The sequence below is a fragment of the Eurypyga helias genome, unplaced genomic scaffold, assembly GCF_000690775.1.
Source record: "Eurypyga helias isolate BGI_N326 unplaced genomic scaffold, ASM69077v1 scaffold4054, whole genome shotgun sequence".
Classification (NCBI taxonomy): domain Eukaryota; kingdom Metazoa; phylum Chordata; class Aves; order Eurypygiformes; family Eurypygidae; genus Eurypyga; species Eurypyga helias.
Window position 1 is genome coordinate 1 of NW_010248102.1, and position 21,235 is coordinate 21,235.

The following is a 21,235-nucleotide window of genomic DNA, read 5'->3' on the forward strand; positions in this document are numbered from 1 at the left end:
CCCCCCCTCCCCCGCTATGTGCTGGGGAAAAGCCTTTTGAAGGGGTGCGGTTAGGTTCTGGGAAGGAGCGGCGGGGTGTAAACTCATGTCAGCAAACATTTTTTTGCCAGGATTTCTTTTTCCTGTTGGGAAAGTTGATGATGAAGCTGAATCGTGCCATACGTTGGTATTTTTGGGATGCGTTTGTTTACTCATTAAAAGTCAGATGAGGGCACAGGTTAGTGAGTTAATTTATCACAGGGAATCTGCCAATTTAAGATTGTTCTTTTATTTTGTACATGCTGGAAAGCTGTAAGAAAAAAACCCCTCTGTGTAGTTCAGAACCTGTAGTCCTGTTTTAAGCCATCTCTGCCTCTTTGGTATTTTTAAATCAGTAATTTTAACATTTTAGCATGGGGGAAACTGACTTTCTTTTATGATCCAGCGGGAGAAAAATGCAAGGTAATACAGAATAGTATAGTGACTGACACCTCATTCCCCCCTGAATAACTGGTGTATTATTCGTGGAAGAAAAGTGTTAGGTTTTAATCATCTCATTCTTAAATTCAGTGTCCGGGTCTATTTTCTTAGGGACTGAACAGTGCAGGCTGCTGTTGCCAGCTGTGTCTTTGTAGCTTGCAGTGTCATGGAGTTCAAGCTAATAGACCTGCAGAAATAAGAACTGGCTATTTTTAGTTATTAAAACTCCTAAAATACTTTGCCCCAAGGATTTGGGTTCTTATCCCAAAAATATTTAGTCTGAGAAATAGAATCTGAAATTGCGTGTGCAGTACACTGGACTTTTATTTAAATTGCTGATGGTGGCAACTCATTTGGAACAAGGACCAAGTCTGAATTGATGATGTGCAGTTTGAATTCTTATATGCCAGTTCTGTTAACATCCTTAGCCCCCTTACCAGGGCAGCAGTTTCTGCTTGGTTTTGTTTGGAGCTGTATGTTGTTTCAGGCTTTGCCTGGGTGTTAGCGTTGACTTGTTAATACTGGTTTTTATTGCAGTTACAAACCTGAAGTAAAGGGGAGGAAAGACTGGCAATGTCTTCTGACGTGTCAGAATATACTATTGGTGGGGTGAAGATCTTGTTCCCTTGCAAGGCTTACCCTTCCCAACTTGCTATGATGAATGCTGTGAGTAGAATTTATACAAACCTTTGCTAAACTAACAGCTTGTTCTCCAGTACCTATCAGCATCTGGAAGTCTAACATGAAATCCACAGCCTCCAAGATCCTGCGAATTTCAGCTGTAACGTAACTTACTGTTCTCTGTGCTCTACAATGATACCTGGCCCGTGACTAGGAACTGCTGGAGTACATTTTGGATTTGTGAACATTTATGCTAAGCAACAAGTTCTGTGTTATGTGAGATTCGTGATTATTTAACTAGATCTACTGTAATAAAAATTGTGTATAATTTTGCAAGTATGTAAGGAGGAAATGATTTAGTAAACCATCTGTATTGTAAACAGAACATAGTATTTCAATAAGCTTTCACTTTTTAGAGAGTTTTAAAAAATTCATTATTACACTTCACATTTAAACACTTTTAAACAGACACACTTTGAAACAGGTTTGACCATTTTTAAATGCTTTTTCTCTGTGGGATAAATGATTTGGTTGTCTGACAGATGTTTTCAATGTTTTGGTAAGACTGAATAAAGCAAGCTAGCCCCATCAGGTACTGCTGTTAGCAGGTAAGTATTTCACAGCTCTCTGTAAGTGAACCGCTGAGCATTGCTAGTGAGGCATGTGCCTCTTGAGAGAAATACAGCTGAGGCTTGCTGACCTGTTGTTTTTATTAAAGATGATTGAGGGGTTGGTTTTGGTTTTCTTCTCATTTTTTTATAAGACAGTGTGTGTCCTGATCTATTTTTAGAAGTTATTTCTAGCTTAGCTGAACACATCCTCTTTGATTTTTGGGTTCTTTTTCCTATTAATTCTGGTTTTGTTTTTGTTATTCTCCTTAAAGATTGTTAAGGGCTTAAATAACAGGCAACACTGTTTGCTGGAGAGCCCTACAGGAAGCGGCAAAAGCTTGGCATTACTTTGTTCTGCATTATCATGGCAGCAGTCTCTGTATGGTAAGTTGTCTTAGTGTCTGTGTGCCCAGTTTTTATTGCCCAAATACATTATAGTGAATTCTTCTTGGTTTCCAGCCTTTAAACATTGAGTTTCAGAAACTTAAACAGGTCTTTGTCCCCCATTATACATATTGCCTTATTGGCAGCATGGCGTTAAACAAACCAGTAGTGGCCACATGCCAAGCAAAGTAATTCACATGTTAAAATGAATTTAGATATCTTTGTAAGGGGATTATAGGGCTGTTGGGACTTTGAAAGAAAATGCTTGTGGCTTGTAGTTAGCAGGTTGAATTGAAAGGAAGAGTGTATTTTTCAGTTCTGGAAGTCGTTACAGTTCTTTGCACTGTGGTTTTTCAGAGGGTGATGATAGTGTGTTCAGACTTTACAGAGAGACACAAGGTTTATAACTAGGACCTAAAGAAATTCTTTAACTGTTTTGAGAGTCTAGTGTTCTCATGTATAGTCTTGAGTAGTTTTTAATGGAAGAGAAACGACTGTGTCCTTTATCTTTAGAGAAATCACTGCCTAAATCATCGTGTGAAAAGGAAGGCAGAAAGCCTGAGACCTCACCGCCATGCCGCTGTGCGTGTCATTCCCAGTCTGAGAGCAACGATGCTGCAACGAGTGTGAATCAGGGTGCTTCTTGGTCTTGTAATAATTCTGAAATGGGAAGTTCTGTAAAACCTGGAAGCCCACTAACAAACACAGGTAACTCACTTCAGTAGGCCGCTAAAAGTCTGTTCTGGAAGTGAAATACATAGCCAGTGATGTCAAATTTTTTTGCTGTCAAGTCAGGGACTTTTTTACCGTCATAATAAGAGTACTGCATGATTCTGCCCTGCATGGAAAGAAACGTTAATATTGTTTCCTACATCATGGGTATTTATAGTAAATTCTATTTGTAAACTGTTGTCCTTAGTACTGCATGATTCTGCCCTGCATGGAAGCCTGTATGGAAATGGTGGTTAATGGGTCTAGAAACGTTAATACTGTTTCCTACATCATGGGTATTTATAGTAAATTCTATTTGTAAACTGTTGTCCTTATTTAATTCATTCCATGTCATGGACATACCTTTTTATTTTATTTTTAATTACAGAATGTAAGGCAAATGAAATTTTAGCATCGAAATTGTCTGCCAAAAAAAGGTTATCTGTGTGTGACAATGGGAATGATGATTTTCAAGTAGACAGGAAAAGGATTCGTCCTTTAGAAACTGAGCAGCAGGTGAGCAAAGTTTATTGGCAGTAAAATAACCCACGTGTAGCTCAACAAAGCTACCAAATACCAATCAGTATTTCAGAGAAGGCAGAGAGAGTGCCTGAGTCATGTCGCAGTCATAGCTGACAGGCTTCTGTTCATCTTGTTGTTACTTGTTGTTAAGGGGTCTGTTGCACTAAATTGTTGGCATTACCATGTCCTAAATTACATCTTGTGTATTTAAGCACCTAATAGTCCCAAAATATATTTATTCTCAGTTGATCTGTAATATCAACTCAGTGATTCTGGAGTTGAAAGTGCTCTTGCAAGTAAGTATTAGAAATTCAAATAACATGTGAACGTGTTCGTTCTGGTTTATATCCTGTGAAATGTAGTTATCTCTGGCCTGGTGTGTGGAGTGCAGTGTTTCAGTAACGTGTGTCCATATTGGTGTCGCATGAGTTAGTGCTTGTATGCAGATGCACACTGTCAATAGCTTTCACATTGCTGTAGAGTATTGCTCAGGTGGTTACTTTTTGAATTTCTAGATCAATATGGCTTGAATTTATTTCCTGTTTTAGTTAGGAAAGTTTTCTGCTTATACCTATGTAGTGGTATGATTTCAATCAGTTTTGTAACAGTGGAAAATTAAAGAAGAAAAGCTCAGCAATAATTACAGATTGTTGTCATTGTTACAGAATTTTGTCATTAGAACTTTATAGCTTTTCTCAAATGACTCTTGTGTAGCTTATATTTGGTTAAACTTAACGAATACGAGTGATGCCACTGAAACAGACTCCGTGAAGTAAGCCCGTACTTCTGTCCGTTGCGTTTGAACACGGCACTCTTTTTCCTCAGCAGGTTAGAAAACGTCATTGTTTTGCAAAAGGAGCACAGCTAGTTGATGCTTTAGAAGTTTATCATCAGAGAAAAAATGGAGAGCTGATCGTTCACTGTGAAAAAAATGTGAAAACCACTACTTTTTCTCCCAAAACAGTAAGTAATAGAGTAATATCTTTTACGTCAGATCTCTTAGTTCAAGTCGAATTTAAAAAAAATATTTTTCTGTAAAGAGATTATGCGTGAAATGCAGCTTGTTAACGTACTTTCAGAAAACACTGTACCTCCGGCTCTATTACAGCCTGATGTAAAGGTTCCCAAGTATTTAAGTTGCTTTAAAGTAATATATTGTCCCTAGCTATAGTGAGAACTGCAGTGGCTTTTACTCCTATATGGTGCTGTCTAACCGGTGTGGTTTGCAAAGTGTTAATTTTTTTCTGTGAAAGTGGTTCTTTAAGCAGTGGGTTGAACTCCTTGCCACCGTGACTCCCCAGTAGAACAAAATTTAGCCCAGCAATTCAGCCTGTAAACAGTCAATATGTGAGAACAGTTGTATAGCAGATATAAACCTGTGTGTTATATTCAAATTTATAGTAAATTTATGGCATTATGGAAGAACTTGAGATAGGGTCATGGAAAATAAGTGACATCAGAGTTTGCCATTCATTGTTTGTGGCATATGTAGTAAATGAAAGATTGCATGTAATATTAATGTGTGTGCCTTTTAGACCTTAAAGTAGTATGGAGAAGGTTGGAGCTGACCATTACAATATATTATAACAAAAAATTAATAATAAATACTGCACATGATTAAGAAGAAAAATCCCGTGTGTTTCTGTGATAGATTTGTGGTTTGGGTTTGATTTTTTTTTTTTTTTTTTAAATTCCCACTTTCCATAGCAGAAGTATCACATAAAAAGTTGAAACACAAATACGCATCTGTCTCTGCAGCGTTCTGCTAGGCATTTCCTGCATTTCTTGGTGCTTGAATCCTACTGGTTTTGGTTTGTTGAACCAAAACGAGTGGAAGAAAAAATGTGAGGCAGCAGAGATGAGTGTCAGATGCCAAATGACGTTAGTGCTGCAGTTCCCACGAATGCCTATAAAGGTTGTGACAGAATAGTCCATCAATATTAAAATATAGGAGCGTGCCATGAAATCATGAACTTGTATGTTTGAGACCAATATAGGAAAGGAATGAGGTCTGACCTACCTTTCTTTCTTCAGCACAGAATTCTACTTGCTTCTTTCAAAAGGCAGAGAACGTTTTCCCTCTCCAATATATTTTTTAAATGTTGCTTTATGGTAATACCCATCTGTAGGTAACTTGGCTTCTCAGTGCAGGGGTTTTATGCATATTTGGAAATACGCTTGGTTTCAACAAGCGTTTCCAGTTTCTTTCCACCTCTTCCAACAGCACTTGGCTCTTTGTATGTCCCAAATTCACTTCTGTTTTAATCAGTGTATGTTTTAACTTCACGAGCTGTTCTCCAGTATGCTATGCCTTTGTAATCACACAAGGAGCCAAAAGCTTTGGTGTTACTTTAAGACATTGTGAGCTAAATCTCTTCTTGAAAAAAGTGAATCTGTGTTCTAGGTCATTTGATGGGGAATAATTTTTATTAGTTTTGGAAAGCTCTGTGGACTTTTGAGTGGAATTTGAAATGCTTTGTGTCACTGAACTTCAGTTAGTAGGTGGAAATACAAAGGCCAGCAGAGTGTGCTGTTGATTTTCGAATAAAAAGACCTTTCTTCCTTGATTGCTTTGGTACTTTGTGCGTATGTGAAAAACTTGATTTACAACCTCTAGAAATTTCATGTAGTGAAATGAAAACTTTTAGTATAGATTAACTGTGAAATAATACAATACTGAGTCATAATCTGTTTTTTTTAAGACAAGTCTTCATTTTTCTTACAGTAGGTGAGCTGTACATGAGTGTGTCCACAGGTCTGACAGTACACTTCACTATTCATCTACACTGTTTACTACTTCTTTAGAAAGAAGTAACCTAAGATGAAAGAGAAGTGTTTATTTCTGTGCAAGTTTCTTTTTAAGAATGAAAGGAGTGTTTGTTTCTTTGGAAAAAGTTTCTTTTTAAGAATGAAAGCATAAGGTATTGTTTTCCTGTGATGAACTTTTACTTTAGCAGACTGAGAGCTTGTCTGGTATCAAGAAACAATTGCAGGGAGGCCTTATTTAACGTTAGTAGTTCTCCAGCTTAACTACATGGAGTTTATGTTGTGAAGAGCATCACAGCATAGGCTCTTAGGTATACGAACGGTTTTTGAGTGTGGGTTATGAAATAAAGCCAGCTGAGGCTATGTTCAACACTGTTGCCAGAATGGACTCTGTTTAGGATGATGCAGTAATGCAAGAAAAATATCTTCTTAATCAATGAGATGGCCCTTCCTTTGTATAACCTGTGGCTTACTGTAGTCAGTCTTGTGCTTAAAGCAAATTTAGTTCCTTGTCAGGTATTTGTTCGTGTAGCCCAGCAGCGAGGGAATGGGTTGGTGGGTGTAAGAGCCTGAGGCACTGGCCTGCCTTGCTGCATCAGAACAACACGTGTCGATCCAGCGGGTGGGGGTCTTCTGCCCAAGGTGACTGCCTTCTCTTAGCTGCTTTCAGGCCAGAGCCTGGGAATGCATATCCTTCTGCTGTTAATTCTCAGACGAGAGGGCAGTTCTAGTGTGAGTTTAGATGAGAAATTATACCTGTAGGGTAGTCTCTTGATGACTGCAGTCAAAGCATACGGTCTGAGGAACTGGGGCGCTGGGTTAAGGAATCCCCATTTATACGAGGTAAAAAAAGTAAACAGTAAATGGAGAGCAGTGTAACAAACACTTGGGATATCGAAAAACAGCTGTGAAAAGAATCTGTCTTAATGTGCTAGCCCATTGCAGTTTAACATATTGCTTACAACCTTCACAAAGGAGTTTGGGTGACTTCTGTTACACATTCCAGGAGACTGGCAGCCTGTTACAATCAGGGTCTGGACTCTAGAATGGGCTAATTTACCGCGATGGGATGAAGAAAGTTGTGGATTTGTATTACACGCTCTCACCTGACACCGTATCTGATCCTTTTCCCGCTGATTGACATTTTGAATGAGCTCTTTGAAGCGAGTTCCAGCTTAATTAAAACGTTTGCTTGGTTAGCAGTGATCTGTGAAAGCCTGTGATAAATATTGAACCGGGTTCACCTGCTGGTTACTGCGAGAGGATAAACAGCTGCTTTGTGTGCTCCGCCGAGAGGCTGCAGCAGCAGTGGAATACGGTGCTTTCTGAGAGCTTCTAAAGGGATAGTTGAAAAGCTCTGGTAATGTCACTGCTGATATCTGACTAGATTGTGCTTGTGTGATATTTCACACAAGGGGCATTCACTGCTGCATCATTTAGATGGCTTTGTAACCGGGAAATGTAGATGAAGATACGAAGAACTCCTCTTATCTCTTTGTGTTTCAAAGATCATAGCCCCAGTGTTTGTTTAGCTCTGTTTTACACGTAGGACAGGTTGGTGGATGTGATTATTCCTTTTTTAATCAGACTTTGACGTTTTTGCCGTATAAATATTGATGCGATAGGCTGTTCTATGTATCCTGTGACAGAAGTAAAAACAAGATGGATTACCCTGAGGTCCATATAGTCTGGTATCAGATCTCTAACAGCGTCTGTTACTGGATGTTTCTGATTAAATACCGCAGAAAGTAGAGGAGTATATTTACTTTTTTCCCCCCTCTCCCAAATGAAAATCTGCCAGATTTAGACAGCTGAAAACAGGTTTAGTTCTGAAGCCAGAGAGTATTATGAAACATTTTTCTATTATTTTAATAATTTCTCCTCAGCTCTGCCCCCCCATTATTTAATAAATAGATTGAAACATTTTATAATTTCATTATAGTTCAACCAGTGTCTCTGTGTTATGAATCTAAAAATTAGTACAAAATTAGTACTTTATGAGGCAACACTGCTATGGAAACTGCCATATCAGTTCCATATTTGGAGTTATCGCTTTGTTCAGCTGGAGAGTATTCTCTTTCCTTAGATTAACACCACATTAGATTTTGCCATGTGATAGCTACAATAAATTATTTTTATAGAGATACAGAATTAAAATAGTTTGGTTTTAATAAAATTTATAGGTGGCCAAACCATTTTCTAAAGGATAAAGAAGAACTGAAGTGCAAATCGGCACATTTGAATAATGTGTAAACAAACCATGAAGAACTCAATTTTTCAATGGTTTTAACCATTTTCTTAAAGTTTCTCTTCATTATAAAGAACCTTCTAAAAAAGGCTTTATTTATTTATTTATGAATTCTGGGCTAATGGAGTCTGTGGCTTTTAGAAAAGTTATGACTACTGCAGGCAGCTGTATACTCCTACTAGTTACTTTAAAATTAGTCTGAGTTTACAGCTTTCTTAATGTTGATTTTTTTTTAAAAAAAAAAACTTTTTTCAAAGTTAAAGGTAACATTTTAAAACTGCAGTATTGGCTGAGGTTCTTCTTAAAGCCAGTATTATACCAGTTTCAAACCTTTTAAGAAAAATTTTTAAGGCCACCTGTAAAATAGCGTAATTTGTAAGCCTTATGGAAAAAAACACTTTTCATACAAAAGAACTATTTGTTTGTTTTTCGTTAAACCCATCACAGAAGAGCCTTCTGTTCATGTTTATGCGTATATTTGTTTGAACTGCATTTTCCTGTTGTTAGAACAACTTCTGCAAAGTATCTGCCTGATTGGTCCTAATATTTTCTATTACTTTTATTTGACAAAGTAAATGCGAGGCTTAGCATTAGCAGTGAAGTCTTAGTGGCATGGTATCATCTTGGAATTCTGTCGATTCTTTTTACCTCTGAAAACACAATCTGACTTGAATTAAAATGAAAAGATAAACATGTTTTTAAAGGCCCAACCGAGTAAATGCTTCGGTTACATTAATTGTTAGCATGGTAATGTGGTTTTCATTATTTCAAAGAGCAAACCAGAATGTAGGTGATAGAAATATCAAGGTACAATTTGCATTGCAGTTGGCTGTGTGAGTACAAACCGAGCGGAGTATTGCCGCATATGTAACATACACCGTATGTCAGCTGTTTCCTGCCTCCCTGTCGACAAGAACCCCATTCATAACTCTTCTTTTTATCCTTTCAGTGAATAAGTAATTATTCAGTATAGAAGGCAGGATATTTGGAACTGGCTATTTAATGTGGCAGCACACCGTAATGAAATCTGCTGTTACTGGCAACCTGAGAGGGGAATGTAACGATTCCAGCATGGGTGTAACTTTATCTGCTTTGAGGGCCTGTTTATTTGGCACATCAGTGAACCTTTTATCCCAGTGAGTGACAGCTCCAGAAGGGTTACATTTACATGCATTCTATCATGTATTGTAATATTTAATGGCAGACAAGGCTGAGTGGGACTAAGGGTAATACGAACTTGCTTTTCCTCAGAGTGGAGGCTAAAAGACAGCTTGATCCCCAGAATTGTGGTGTAACACACGGCATGACTTAGCATTTGTTTATAATGGGTAATCTTACTGATTACAATTAAAAGGGGAGGGAGGAGTATTTGCGTGGACAACTATTTGTTGTTATTTGTGCTATCACCTGAAAACCAAATACAAACTCTCTTACACTTTTACACATTCATTATTTTTTATGGGAGGTGTTTGTGGGTATTCTTACTCATGAGTTATTCATTTTCTATGTATCTTTTCACACTAATTATTACAATTTCATGACAGTTGTTCCAGTATTTTATATTATGAGACGTGGTGATTCTCAGGAAGAAAAAAAAACCACCAACACAATACTTTTAACAAGTATATTTGAGGATTAGGTTTTGATTAGAATTATTCCCCATGTGTCTTTTATTCTCATAGTTACTAGATGGCCTTTGACATAATGGCAAGGCAAACATGCTTCTAATGGGAAGTATATGACCTAGTCTGTTTTATCTGCAAGAAATTTAATTAAACTGTCTAGATTTATTCTGTGTTAAGGAAGAATGTTCTCAGTATTTTAATTTGGGTGTCGATCCAAGGTTTTCTTCATTGAAGGTGCTGTAACAGGAGAGTCCTTATGCTGAAGCTTAAATGCGAGCAGCTTATTTGTGTTATTCTTGCATGTAAATACTCCACTTCAATAATAATTCTTGCTGTGATTGGGTTATGATGAGGTTGTGTCTTGTGTTTGCTAGAAGCTTTTTAAGGTTTTCAGGCATCTGGCCTTGGTGCATATGCGTTAACGTTTTTAAAATTTTACCAGTTTGAGAGGCCAACCTGGTCATTTAACAGGCTCTCTTGAGCTACCTAGAGGGCCTTTTCTAAATAGACCATAAGCAGATTTAGCATGTTCATCTTACTGTGGGATTTTGTTAATGTGTTTGTTGTTTTTTTTTTTTTTTTACTTTGGTGCAGTCATCTGGCCCTTGCACTGAGTGTTCCTGTTCTTCTGGAAAAGAAAGTGAGAAAGATACTAGTAGCACAAAGAAGAAAGAAAATGGAGATCGGTTGTTCATTCCCAAAATATTTTTTGGGACACGAACACACAAGCAAATATCGCAGATAACCAGAGAGTTGAAGAGAACAGCGCATTCCAGTGTCCCTATGACAATTCTTTCTAGCCGGGATTATACCTGCATTCATCCAGTGGTATCTAGTAGTGGTAGTAACAGGAATGAAATGTGTGTAGAGTTGCTGGAAGGAAAGCATGTGAGTAATTTTGTTTCAGAAATTGAGCATTTATTTAAACATAATGAAATGAAAGGTAGTTGAGCGGTTGGAATGAGTAACACTTCTGACTTCTTTATACTATGTTAGTTAAAAATGTGTCCTGTAACTTGGTTTAAATTAAATACTAATAGTTAGAAAATGTTGGTACATGGTATCAATACTGAAAAAATATATGCTCATAGGAATAACATACTTGACTGCTAGGCTAACATTCTTAGTAAGACTTAAATTGTCTTTGGTTTTATAGATGAAGAAGTGTCCTTTATTGATGCATGTTTTAGGATGGATTTGCGTGTTACCTTTGACATGATGTGTTTTTCATTCCTGTCCAACGTAAAAAGTAGCCGTTAAAAGTGCTTCCAGGAATATAGCCAAATGCACGTAACAATTTGGAGGATTTAAGCTTACTCTTTTTTCATTATTTTTTGTAACCACTAACTATCTGTGCTTATTTACTTTTAGGGCAAGTCCTGTTCTTACTATCATGGTGTTCATAAACTGAGTGAACATCATGCCCAACAGTCTGTACATAGAATGTATCAGGCTTGGGATATTGAGGATCTAGTGAGCCTGGGAAAGAAGCTTCGCGCCTGTGCATATTTTGCAGCCAGAGAGCTCATGGTGGGCGCAGATATTGTATTTTGTCCTTATAATTATCTCCTAGACCCACAGATACGGGAAAGTGTAAGTATATTTGTTAAAAAAAAAAAAGGTGATTGCGGTAACTGAAGTTAAAGGAAAATATAAAAAAAACCCCCATGATGTTTAGAAGCAATGGTCAACTGAGATCCTATTTATATCCAAAATATTATCTACAAAATAATTTCTAGGTTAAAGAATTTTTTCTTTTCCCCCTCTCCCCAAGCATTTCTGTATTCCAAGTAATGCTTCCCCTGGTGTGGACGTTAGCTGATCAGTCACATGTTGTTTTCAATCAGTGGCAAAGAAACGCTTGCAAACTTCACAGTTGTTTGGTTTATGGAGAGTGTCCTAAGTCCAGATTATATTCATACAGGCTAAGATAAAGCTTTTTTTTTCCCCTGGTTACCCCTGGATCAAAAAGCTGAAAATTTTCTGTTGCTTGCAGATTATACACTTTAACAGGACCCTGTTTGTTGCTGTTTCTTGTTGATGTCTTTCACTCTGTTTTACTAGATAATAATTTTCTTTTTTAGATGGAAATTAACCTGAAAGGCCAAGTAGTCATTTTAGATGAAGCCCATAATATTGAGGACTGTGCTCGGGAGTCAATGAGCTACAGTGTTACAGAGAGTCAACTAAGAGCTGCTCGAGAAGAGCTAGATTTCATGGTCAATAACAACATCAGGCAGAAGGATCATGAACCCCTAAGAGCTGTGTGCTGCTCTTTGACAAAGTAAGACAATGCTTTCTAATCACAGCATATCAATAAAAATGTACGTTTAGATTCCTTTTGCTGGTGCAATTTACTGGTTACTACGTTGCATCCCATAAAATACAACAGGGGTATACTTCAAACTATGCGGTCACCTGGTATTTTGTTCATCTGGGGAATCCAGAGGGGTTTGGTCTATTTAAAAAAATGCTCTTGTCTTAAAAGAGAGCCTTGCAATTTACTTTCAAAGAGTTTGTTATGCTCTTGAATGATATGCTGATTTCATGGGGCTTGCTGTCCTGGTTTATGACATTCTGTATGAAAATTTTACCTAAGATAACTCGTTTTTATCTTTCACATGCTTCCGTTTGCTTATTTGACAAATAATAATAGCATTTTTTTGTCAAAGCATTAATTAGTTCACATTTATAAAATGCTTTCAGAGCCATGGACACAAAGTGTTTGGAACAGGTTGGAATCTATTCTTGGAATCAGGTTGGAATCTGATTGGTATCTATTTGGAATGGATTCTTCATATTTGAAAGTGAATTTCAGTCATGCCCTTTGTTTTCCCTATGAAACAACTCAAACCTGAGCAAAGAGATAAGATTCTGAAAAATTGGGGTACATGCAAATTCTAAGAAGAGACTTGTTGAAGTCTTTAGAGAATTCAGGTAGCAAACTCTTTGGATAAAGCATGCACTGTCCTCTTGGAATTTCTGATTGTTCATAATTAAAGGTTGTCCACACAAAATTATTAATCAGTCTTTCTCACTGGCATGTTAGTGGGATGGGATTTTAATGTTTTGGTTTTATACTGAAATTTAAATCAAGGATGTGCTGAATCTCTTAGTATCTGCCTTGTTGGAACACAAGGACGGTGGAGTTCAGTGGATAGACAAATGAGGATGATTGAGGGAGTGGTTTTGAGCGGGTTTTTTGTAATTCTATGACAGCAAGAGTTGATCAGTAAGGTGACGTTTCCCCTTTTCCAGTCAGTGCGAACTTCACCGGACTGCCACAATTTCTCAGATATGGATAGTGGCTTAGCAATTCCAACTGCCAGTTCCTTCAGCACTTGCAGATGCATCTTGTCAGGTCCCATGGGCTTGTGCATCTTCAGGTTCCTTGAGTGGTCTCGAACCTGGTCTTCTTTCACTGGACTGCCACAATTTCTCAGATATGGATAGTGGCTTAGCAATTCCAACTGCCAGTTCCTTCAGCACTTGCAGATGCATCTTGTCAGGTCCCATGGGCTTGTGCATCTTCAGGTTCCTTGAGTGGTCTCGAACCTGGTCTTCTACAATGAGCGGTTCTTCATTCTTCCAGTCCCTGCCTTTGCCTCCTGCGACTTGGGCAGTGTGGCTTGAGCACTTGCCGGTGAAGACTGAATCAAAAAAGTCATTGAGTACCTTGGCCTTCTCCATATCCTGGGTAACCAGGTTTCCCATTTCCTTCCAGAGAGGTTCTACATTTTTCCTAGTACTCCTTTTATCACTGATGTATCTACAGAAGCTTTTCTTATTGCCCTTGACATCCCTGGCCAGATATAATTCTATCAGGGCTTTAGCTTTCCTAACCTGATCCCTGGCTGCTCAGACAATTTCCCTGTATTCCTCTGAGGCTACTTGTCCTTGCTTCCACTATCTGTAGGCTTCCTCTTTGTGTGTGAATTTGTCCAATAGCTCCCTGTTCATCCATGCAGGCCTCCTGGTGTTTTTGCCTGACTTCCTCTTTGTTGGGATGCATCACTCCTAAACTTGGAGGAGGTGATCCCTGAATAATAACCAGCTTGCTTGGGCCCCTCTTCCTTCCAGGGCTTTATTGCATGGTACTCTGAAGCAGATCACTGAAGAGGCCAAAGTCTGCTCTCCTGAAGTCCAGGATAGTGACCTGCTTGTGCACCCTCCTCACTGTCCTAAAGATCTTGAACTCCACCATTTCATAGTCACTGCAGCCAGTGCTGCCCTTAAGCTTCTCATTCCCCACCAAGGAATTCTCCCTGTTGGTGAGAACAAAGCCCAGCTTGGCACCCCTCCTCGTCAGCTCCTCTATCACTTGGATAAGGAAGTTGTCATCGATGCATTCCAGGAACCACCTGGCTTGCTTGTGCCCTGCTGTGTTGTCCCTCCAGCAAATATCAGGGTGGTTTAAGTCCCCCATGAGGACCAGGGCTTGTGAGCGTGAGGCTGCTCCTATCTGTCTGTAGAAGGCCTCAGGTTGCCCAGAGATGTTGTGGATGCCCCATCCCTGGATGTCTTCAAGGCCAGGCTGGATGTGGCTTGGAGCAACCTGGTCTAGTGGAAGGTGTCCCTGCCCATGGCAGGGGGTTGGAACTAGATGGGCTTGAAAGTCCCTTCCAACTCAACCCATTCTATGATTCATCTGCTTGGTCTTCCTGGTCGGGTGGCCTTTAGCAGAGCCCTGCTATAATGTCACCTATCTGCTGCCCTCCCTTTAATCCTGACCCGTAAGGTCCCGGTCAGATCCTCATCCATCCCTGGGCAAGCTCCGTGTGCTCCAGCTGGTCAGTGACATAGAGGAGGGCAACACCTCCTCCTTATCTCCCCTGCCTCTCCTTCCTAAAGAGCCTCTATCCTTCCATTCCAGTGCTCCAGTCATAGGAGACATCCCTCCATGTCTCCGTGATGTCAGCGAGATCACAGCCCTGCAGGTGTGTTCACATCTCTGACTCCTCTCCTTCGTTGCCTATGCTACATCGGGAGTTGTGCCCCCGAGGAAGCTGACTGACTGGCTGGAGTGGCTGGAATTCCTTCTGGTGCTCTGCTGACCTGTGATCCTCCTCCAGGCTCTGGGCATCTAGTGCTGGCACTGGCATTAAACTGGTAGGAGTGGGATAGATTGAGGTTCCCCTCCCCCGGCAACTTTTAATTCTCCTACCTTGGATATTTCAAATATTAAATTTTAGTAAAAGATGAGAACAGCATGGCTGGAGATTTGATTGCCTCAAGCTTTTTAACCTTATCAGAAAAACTAAGGTTGATTTTCTTGGCAAATCTGCCAACAGCATGAAAGGCAGTTGTTGGAAAGCAGAAGACTGGGTGTAAATGGCCAGTCATTGGTAAAATGCTGTTGCGTAGTGACATGGTTTTGCCAAACGCATGAGTAATTAGAAAAATCTTATTTCAGTTATAAAGATCCTGGGCCCTCATTCCAGAAAGCACTTAAGCACAGGCTTAGTGTCACAGAGGTGCTAAAATGACCTTTCTGAGGAATTTGAAGATATACTGGCTACGCTGGCAAGGTTTTCTGATGATAGGCAGATTTACCAGGACAAATCAGTTTGTTCAGTGGGGTAAACTGTATCAACAATGGGATTATCTGGGTGGGAGGGAAGGAGCAAATGTACTTTCTTGAACTATAGGCATGTTTGTAACATTCATTCTCTCTGTTCCTGAAAATACTGCATACATACACCTGCACCAATTTTCATGCCAAAACCATAGATATCTTTCTGGGAATCAAGCTAATTTTATTTATTCTTACTGTTTTACTCTGAATCAACAGGTATTTCAAGTAAATGCTTTAACATTAGATTTAATCGGATGAAATTTATTCTAGAATTTGCTTTTCTGTGGTATTTTAGTATTAGGAAGGTCACTGTGTTAAGTTTGAAATGGTCATGCTATAAGTGCAAATACAAAAGTGTGTGATGGTGTTTGAAGTTCATAACAGGGAAACAGAAGTGTTAAATTTCCTGAAATGTTTAATCCGTTGTCAGTCTGTTTCATTTCCGTCATAGCAGCCTTTTGCTAATTTTAGTTCCAGGTCTTTTTGAAGTTGCATTTGGAAGAAAGGGGCAGAGTACTGCACGGGTGAAGGTCTGTGTGTGTTAGTGATTGCCATTCCTTAATAAGATAAAGCAAATTGTAGCCAAAGAAGCGATTGTCATGGTAGTATTTATGGGGTTTTGTTTGCATCTTACCAGTAAAAGAAAAGTGTTTTGAAATTGTTCCATTGATCAGATAATTTGCAGTGACAGGACAGGAAATCTGGAACAGAAACAGTCACTAAGCCTTGTTGCTGTACTTGATAATGACTGACTGATTTTACAGATAAATATTTTGAACTGTGGTAGAAATGACAGCTGTCTTTCTGATGCCTCCTGCTGGTTGATGAGACAGACAGCTTCGGCATTTCCGCAGAGGGACTGCTTTTCTAGACAGAGGGAAAGTCTTGCAATCCTGCAGGAATGATGAAGGATACGTTCAGTTAGAGAAAATCTCAGCTCTGCCACAAATGAGATGATCTGCATGTTTAAATCATGTTTTTAGAAAGTCCCATCACATTTTGCTTTGTCAGTATGGTTATAGTTCTGCTTAATTTTTACATTGTAGCAGAGTTACAAATAGCTGTAGGTAGGTTTAAATACGCAGGTTTTATTGCCCCAATTTCCCTTGCTGTTTAAAATTATTAAAAGTATTCGTTTAATGCTTCAAGATTTTTTTTCTTAATGGGAAAGCCTGCAATTAACAGGGGTGATAAATCACCTTGCATCAGTTAAAGTAATAATGAGTGGCAGCAGAATAAAACTTCAGCAGAAATCGTTCTTAAATGAGCCTGACATATCTTAAGAACAGATTCTATCTTTATCCCTTTATCCTTTTCCTTTATTGTAAAAATATTACATGATGATAAAATACAGATATACAGGGACGAGTTTTCCTCTCCCTTCACTGAGCTGTGTCAAGAGCAGTTCCGTAGAAGTTAGTTCAACAGGGTAAAAAAAAGAGTACATGGAAGTGCAAAGTGCAGGAAGAGCAGCATCTCTCTACTTAGATGTAGTAAAATATTTATCATCATCACAGAAGTCTGATGCAATGTTTGACTTTTTTGTTGTTGTTGTTTTGTACCTGCAAAGTATCTCTAAAATTAATGCTGAAATTATTTCTGATTTCTTTCTCTTACAGCTGGTTACAGGAGAGCTCTGGTCAACTAGTAGAAAGAGGGTATGAAACTTACTGCAAGGTTTGGAATGGAAAAGAAGTGCTCCCCATTTTGCACCAAATGGGAATAACTGGTATTACTTTTCCCATTTTACAGGTATGGTATATAAATGAGTATCAGAGTGCGTAATACTGACGGTGTTAAACATCTTAAAATGTACAGAAGTCAAATGTGAACTGATCTTTTAGTTTATTGCAATATTGAAAAGCTGTCTGAAAATGATACCTGATGGAAACCAGGAGTAATCCACTTGAGCTACTGGAATTTGTGGAGAATCAGTGTTTTAAAGGATGTAATTGATCATGTACAGTTATTTAAATTGAACTGTTGAGTCACTGATATTTTTGTCTGTTCTATCCATCCACATTTTTATTGACTGTTGAAATGTATTTACCCTGTTTCAAGCTTCTCTCTCCCTTCTGCGAAGTCAAATATGTTAAAAGCATTGTTACTTTTCCTTTCCAATTCTGTCTTCCTTCTGACTTTATAAGTATCTTAGGTGAACTTTTAAAACAGGGTGCTGGTAGTCTTGTATCTGTATTAGCTTTGGTTTTGAGAAGATACTTAGGATGTTGTTAAGGTGGAATTTGTTTGCCTCCTATAGAAACATCTTGTTACTGTCCTGGAAAAAGAAGAAAAAATATCAGTGCTTGGTAAAGAGGAACTTATTGAGATACCTGTTGTGAGCCCTGCCACTCAGATTGTGCTGAAAGGGTTATTCATGGTTCTTTTGTATCTTTTTAAGGATAATAGCAGGTCAGTGCAAACACAGCCTGAGCTGGGGAGTGGTGGTGGTGGTGGATTCAGCTGCTGTGCCAAACTGCCTCTTTCATTTATGCAACAACTTAGTTATGGTGTCTGGCTTCTGAGCAAAACTAACATTTCATTAAGCTTTGGAAAATCTGTTTATGTGGGAAGAACTTAAATACTACCAAATTATTTTTTTTATTATTCAGAAATTAATTCAAGTATTGAAGAACTTTATTTGAAGGTTGGGAATAAATTTTCTTGCTGCATTGCCAAGTTAAATATGCATGGGTTTTGTTTTCTACATAACCCTTATTGTTTGACTGTCTTGATACCTTGACTACTAATTCCAGCAGTTACTAAATATATTTTATTTAAACCATATTTTTAAATATTCTTTTTTTTTAAGATTCATTTTTTTCTGAAAGGGAAACTGGCAACTGTTGAAATTTTACATCTTGAGTAGAATTGCCTACCTCTAGTGAATGCTGTTTTACACACTTCACAATCTACAGCTTTTCTATTTTTAGACAATAAACTGTATAAAATTATTATTTATAATTAAATTGTAAATGCATGGTAGTCTTTGCTTTGTATTAGCTTAATGCTTACAGTTTGATTGCTTAATTGTAGTTGTATTGATATTTATACATCTCTATGTAGGTATGCAGATGACTACAGAGTTGCTCTACAACAATCTTACACCTGGGTGAACGAAAACCAGCTTGATGTTTCAGATACAAGTGCCTTCCTTACACGGCCCAAGCATAGAAGGAATTTTCGGCAGAAAACTGCAGTCCTCATGCTTAATTTTTGGTGCTTGAATCCTGCTGTGGTAAGCTGAGTGTTAAGTAGAAGGCCTTAAGTAATTTGAGTGATAACAAACATGTAAAAGATCTTGAAGTGGCTGTATTGGTTGTCTAAATTCCTTGTTTTCTTTCTCCAATGTAGGCTTTTTCAGACTTAAGTGATGTTAGGACAATTGTTCTGACATCTGGTACACTCTCTCCAATGGATTCATTTTCTTCAGAGCTTGGTGTGAAGTTTTCTATTCAGCTGGAGGCCAATCACATAATTCAGAACTCACAGGTAAACTTTCGCAGAGTTGTTCCTTCTCCTGAGGTGTAATGCTGACCACTGTAAAAGAAGCAATAACTTGCAAATAAAAATGATGATGTTTTACATCCTGTAAGTAAAAAGAAGGATATAGGACAGACTATTGCTTGGATTAATGCAATTGTGAATATTCAAATGAAAAAGGGCAAAGTTTTTAGACGTGGAAACTTGAAGTCATACTACTTTGGTAATAGCCATCTTCTTTCAGTTGTTGCCCTTTCTCTTCTGATTTTAAGCACTGGCATTAATTTATTTAGAAATATCTCAATATTTTCCTTCACATTTACAATTCCATTATTTAACCTAATGTAATTTAATATAGCTTGTGTCATATATTTTACAATTAACTTTTAAAATATGAAATACACCAGGTTTGGGTTGGCACCATTGGAGCAGGCCCTAACGGTCGGAAGTTGTGTGCCACGTTCCAGCATACAGAGACGTTTGAGTTCCAAGATGAGGTGGGAGCACTTCTGCTTTCAGTGTGTCGAACAGTCGGCCAAGGAATTTTGTGCTTTTTGCCGTCCTATAAGGTAAGGAGATCTGAATTCATATTCTTCCTCTAAAACCACCCACACTCTACTTGAAAATGTCCTGTGGGATCTTTTGGTTTATGCATTAACATATAGGAATGTTTGTAAACTCGCCGTATTGGAACAATACGTTTTGACTGTATTACACTGTGATTTCTTGGATGTCATGCTGACTGGCATACAAGTGTGCTTTCATGAAAAAACATGCCCATGTTTGTTTTCATCAGATGTCTCTATCTTAGTTAACGAGTACAGTTGTTTTGATTACCTTTACCAAAAAAGAAAACCCAGACTGAGCTGCAGGTTTTTTTTTTTCTTAAATTGCTTTTCTAAATGTTTTGAAATTATTTACAAGAAAAAAATCACCTCTGTGTGAGTACACATCAGGAAAGGAAACTGTGCGTGTGTGACTGTGCAGCAAGGATGCCTTTGCATGTTCTTTGTGTGCTATGTGAACGCAGTATTCATACAGTTAATTTCTTCATTACTTGTTTCTTGTTCCATTTCACTGCACTCGTGACTCTAGCATATCTTCCTTGAGTCCGGGTGAATTGCTCACTGGCGTTGGCTGAAAAGTATCAAATTTCTCAATTTCAAGCTACGTAATACCTAATTTCACTGACAACAGATATCTAAAGGTTGTTAATCTGTACCTCACAGAAGTTCTGCTTTCTTCTCTATTAGTTCTTACTGTTATTTATCAATGACAGTTAGAACTATTAACAGTTGAGAAATGGGAATATAAACCTGCAATATAATTTTGTAATTCATGCCCACTTTTCTTCTAATGCTTGCAAGAAGGTGACTTTTGTTCATTTTCAACCATCATTTTTGATTTAAAAAAAAAAAATCCTCTTAACAAACAAAACAAAAACTGCTCAAAAACCCAAAACCCCAAAAATCCTATCAAAACGAACAAAAACCCCAGCATAATGGAAATAAAGGTTTCAGACCATTTCCCTCATCTTTAAGGTTTCTTAACAGAGAATATTTTTAAAAAAGAAATAAAATCTATTTCTTCTTTTTTACAAAACCTTCATGTGAGTTATATTATTTAACTGAAGAGGCTGCAAAATGAGGGTGTCTATAAAGAATTACAGTCATCAGTGCAATTACTGACAGTAACCATTAGGTGACCACATTAGACCAGGTAATGTACAGTCACTGAAAAAAGGAGATAGCTGACTATAAATTTATTTAATCTAGCTCACAAAACTCTGCACTTACATGCAAAGTTAATGATATGAAAATATATTTTGCGTTCATTTTATTTAAAAATTGAAATGGGATCATATTTCAGTTTTCACTATCATCATTATTCTTTTACTATAACATTGAACAGCATGTGATGGTTGATCTTATGTATACAGACCTGGCAAATATTTATGAAAGCATTTAGGAGAATAGTAATCCAAATTGAAAGTATGGAGAGGTTTTGTAATGACATTTAATAGAGCAGAGATTGCCGGACAGCTCTGGTACCCTTCCCCCTCTCACTGCCCTTATGTTTCACTGAAAGGTCACCTAGCTAAACACGTTGAGAGTTTTGTTTTTTTTTCCTTTGTGGGAACAATTCCATGATCCTAGCGAAAGTATTGATAAATATAAATTGCCGACAATTGAAGGATGATATTTTAAAATCACATTGCCAATATTTTTCT

The 21,235-nt window shown here is 38.0% G+C and overlaps 1 protein-coding gene across 1 annotated transcript in view; it reads left to right on the forward strand.

Moving 5' to 3' along the window:
• Positions 1–1,032: 1,032 nt before the first annotated feature.
• The window catches only part of BRIP1 (BRCA1 interacting protein C-terminal helicase 1), a gene marked incomplete at its 3' end in the record, with an annotated part of 43,607 nt that continues 23,404 nt past the window's right edge, over positions 1,033–21,235 (forward strand). The window contains exons 1-13 of the mRNA XM_010150940.1: positions 1,033–1,125; positions 1,964–2,075; positions 2,589–2,783; positions 3,175–3,302; positions 4,137–4,271; positions 10,542–10,835; positions 11,319–11,540; positions 12,032–12,231; positions 17,142–17,274; positions 17,783–17,934; positions 18,589–18,760; positions 18,877–19,014; positions 19,413–19,574. Coding sequence (XP_010149242.1) covers positions 1,033–1,125; positions 1,964–2,075; positions 2,589–2,783; positions 3,175–3,302; positions 4,137–4,271; positions 10,542–10,835; positions 11,319–11,540; positions 12,032–12,231; positions 17,142–17,274; positions 17,783–17,934; positions 18,589–18,760; positions 18,877–19,014; positions 19,413–19,574 — 2,136 coding nt within the window. The remainder of the gene's footprint in view (positions 1,126–1,963; positions 2,076–2,588; positions 2,784–3,174; positions 3,303–4,136; positions 4,272–10,541; positions 10,836–11,318; positions 11,541–12,031; positions 12,232–17,141; positions 17,275–17,782; positions 17,935–18,588; positions 18,761–18,876; positions 19,015–19,412; positions 19,575–21,235) is intronic.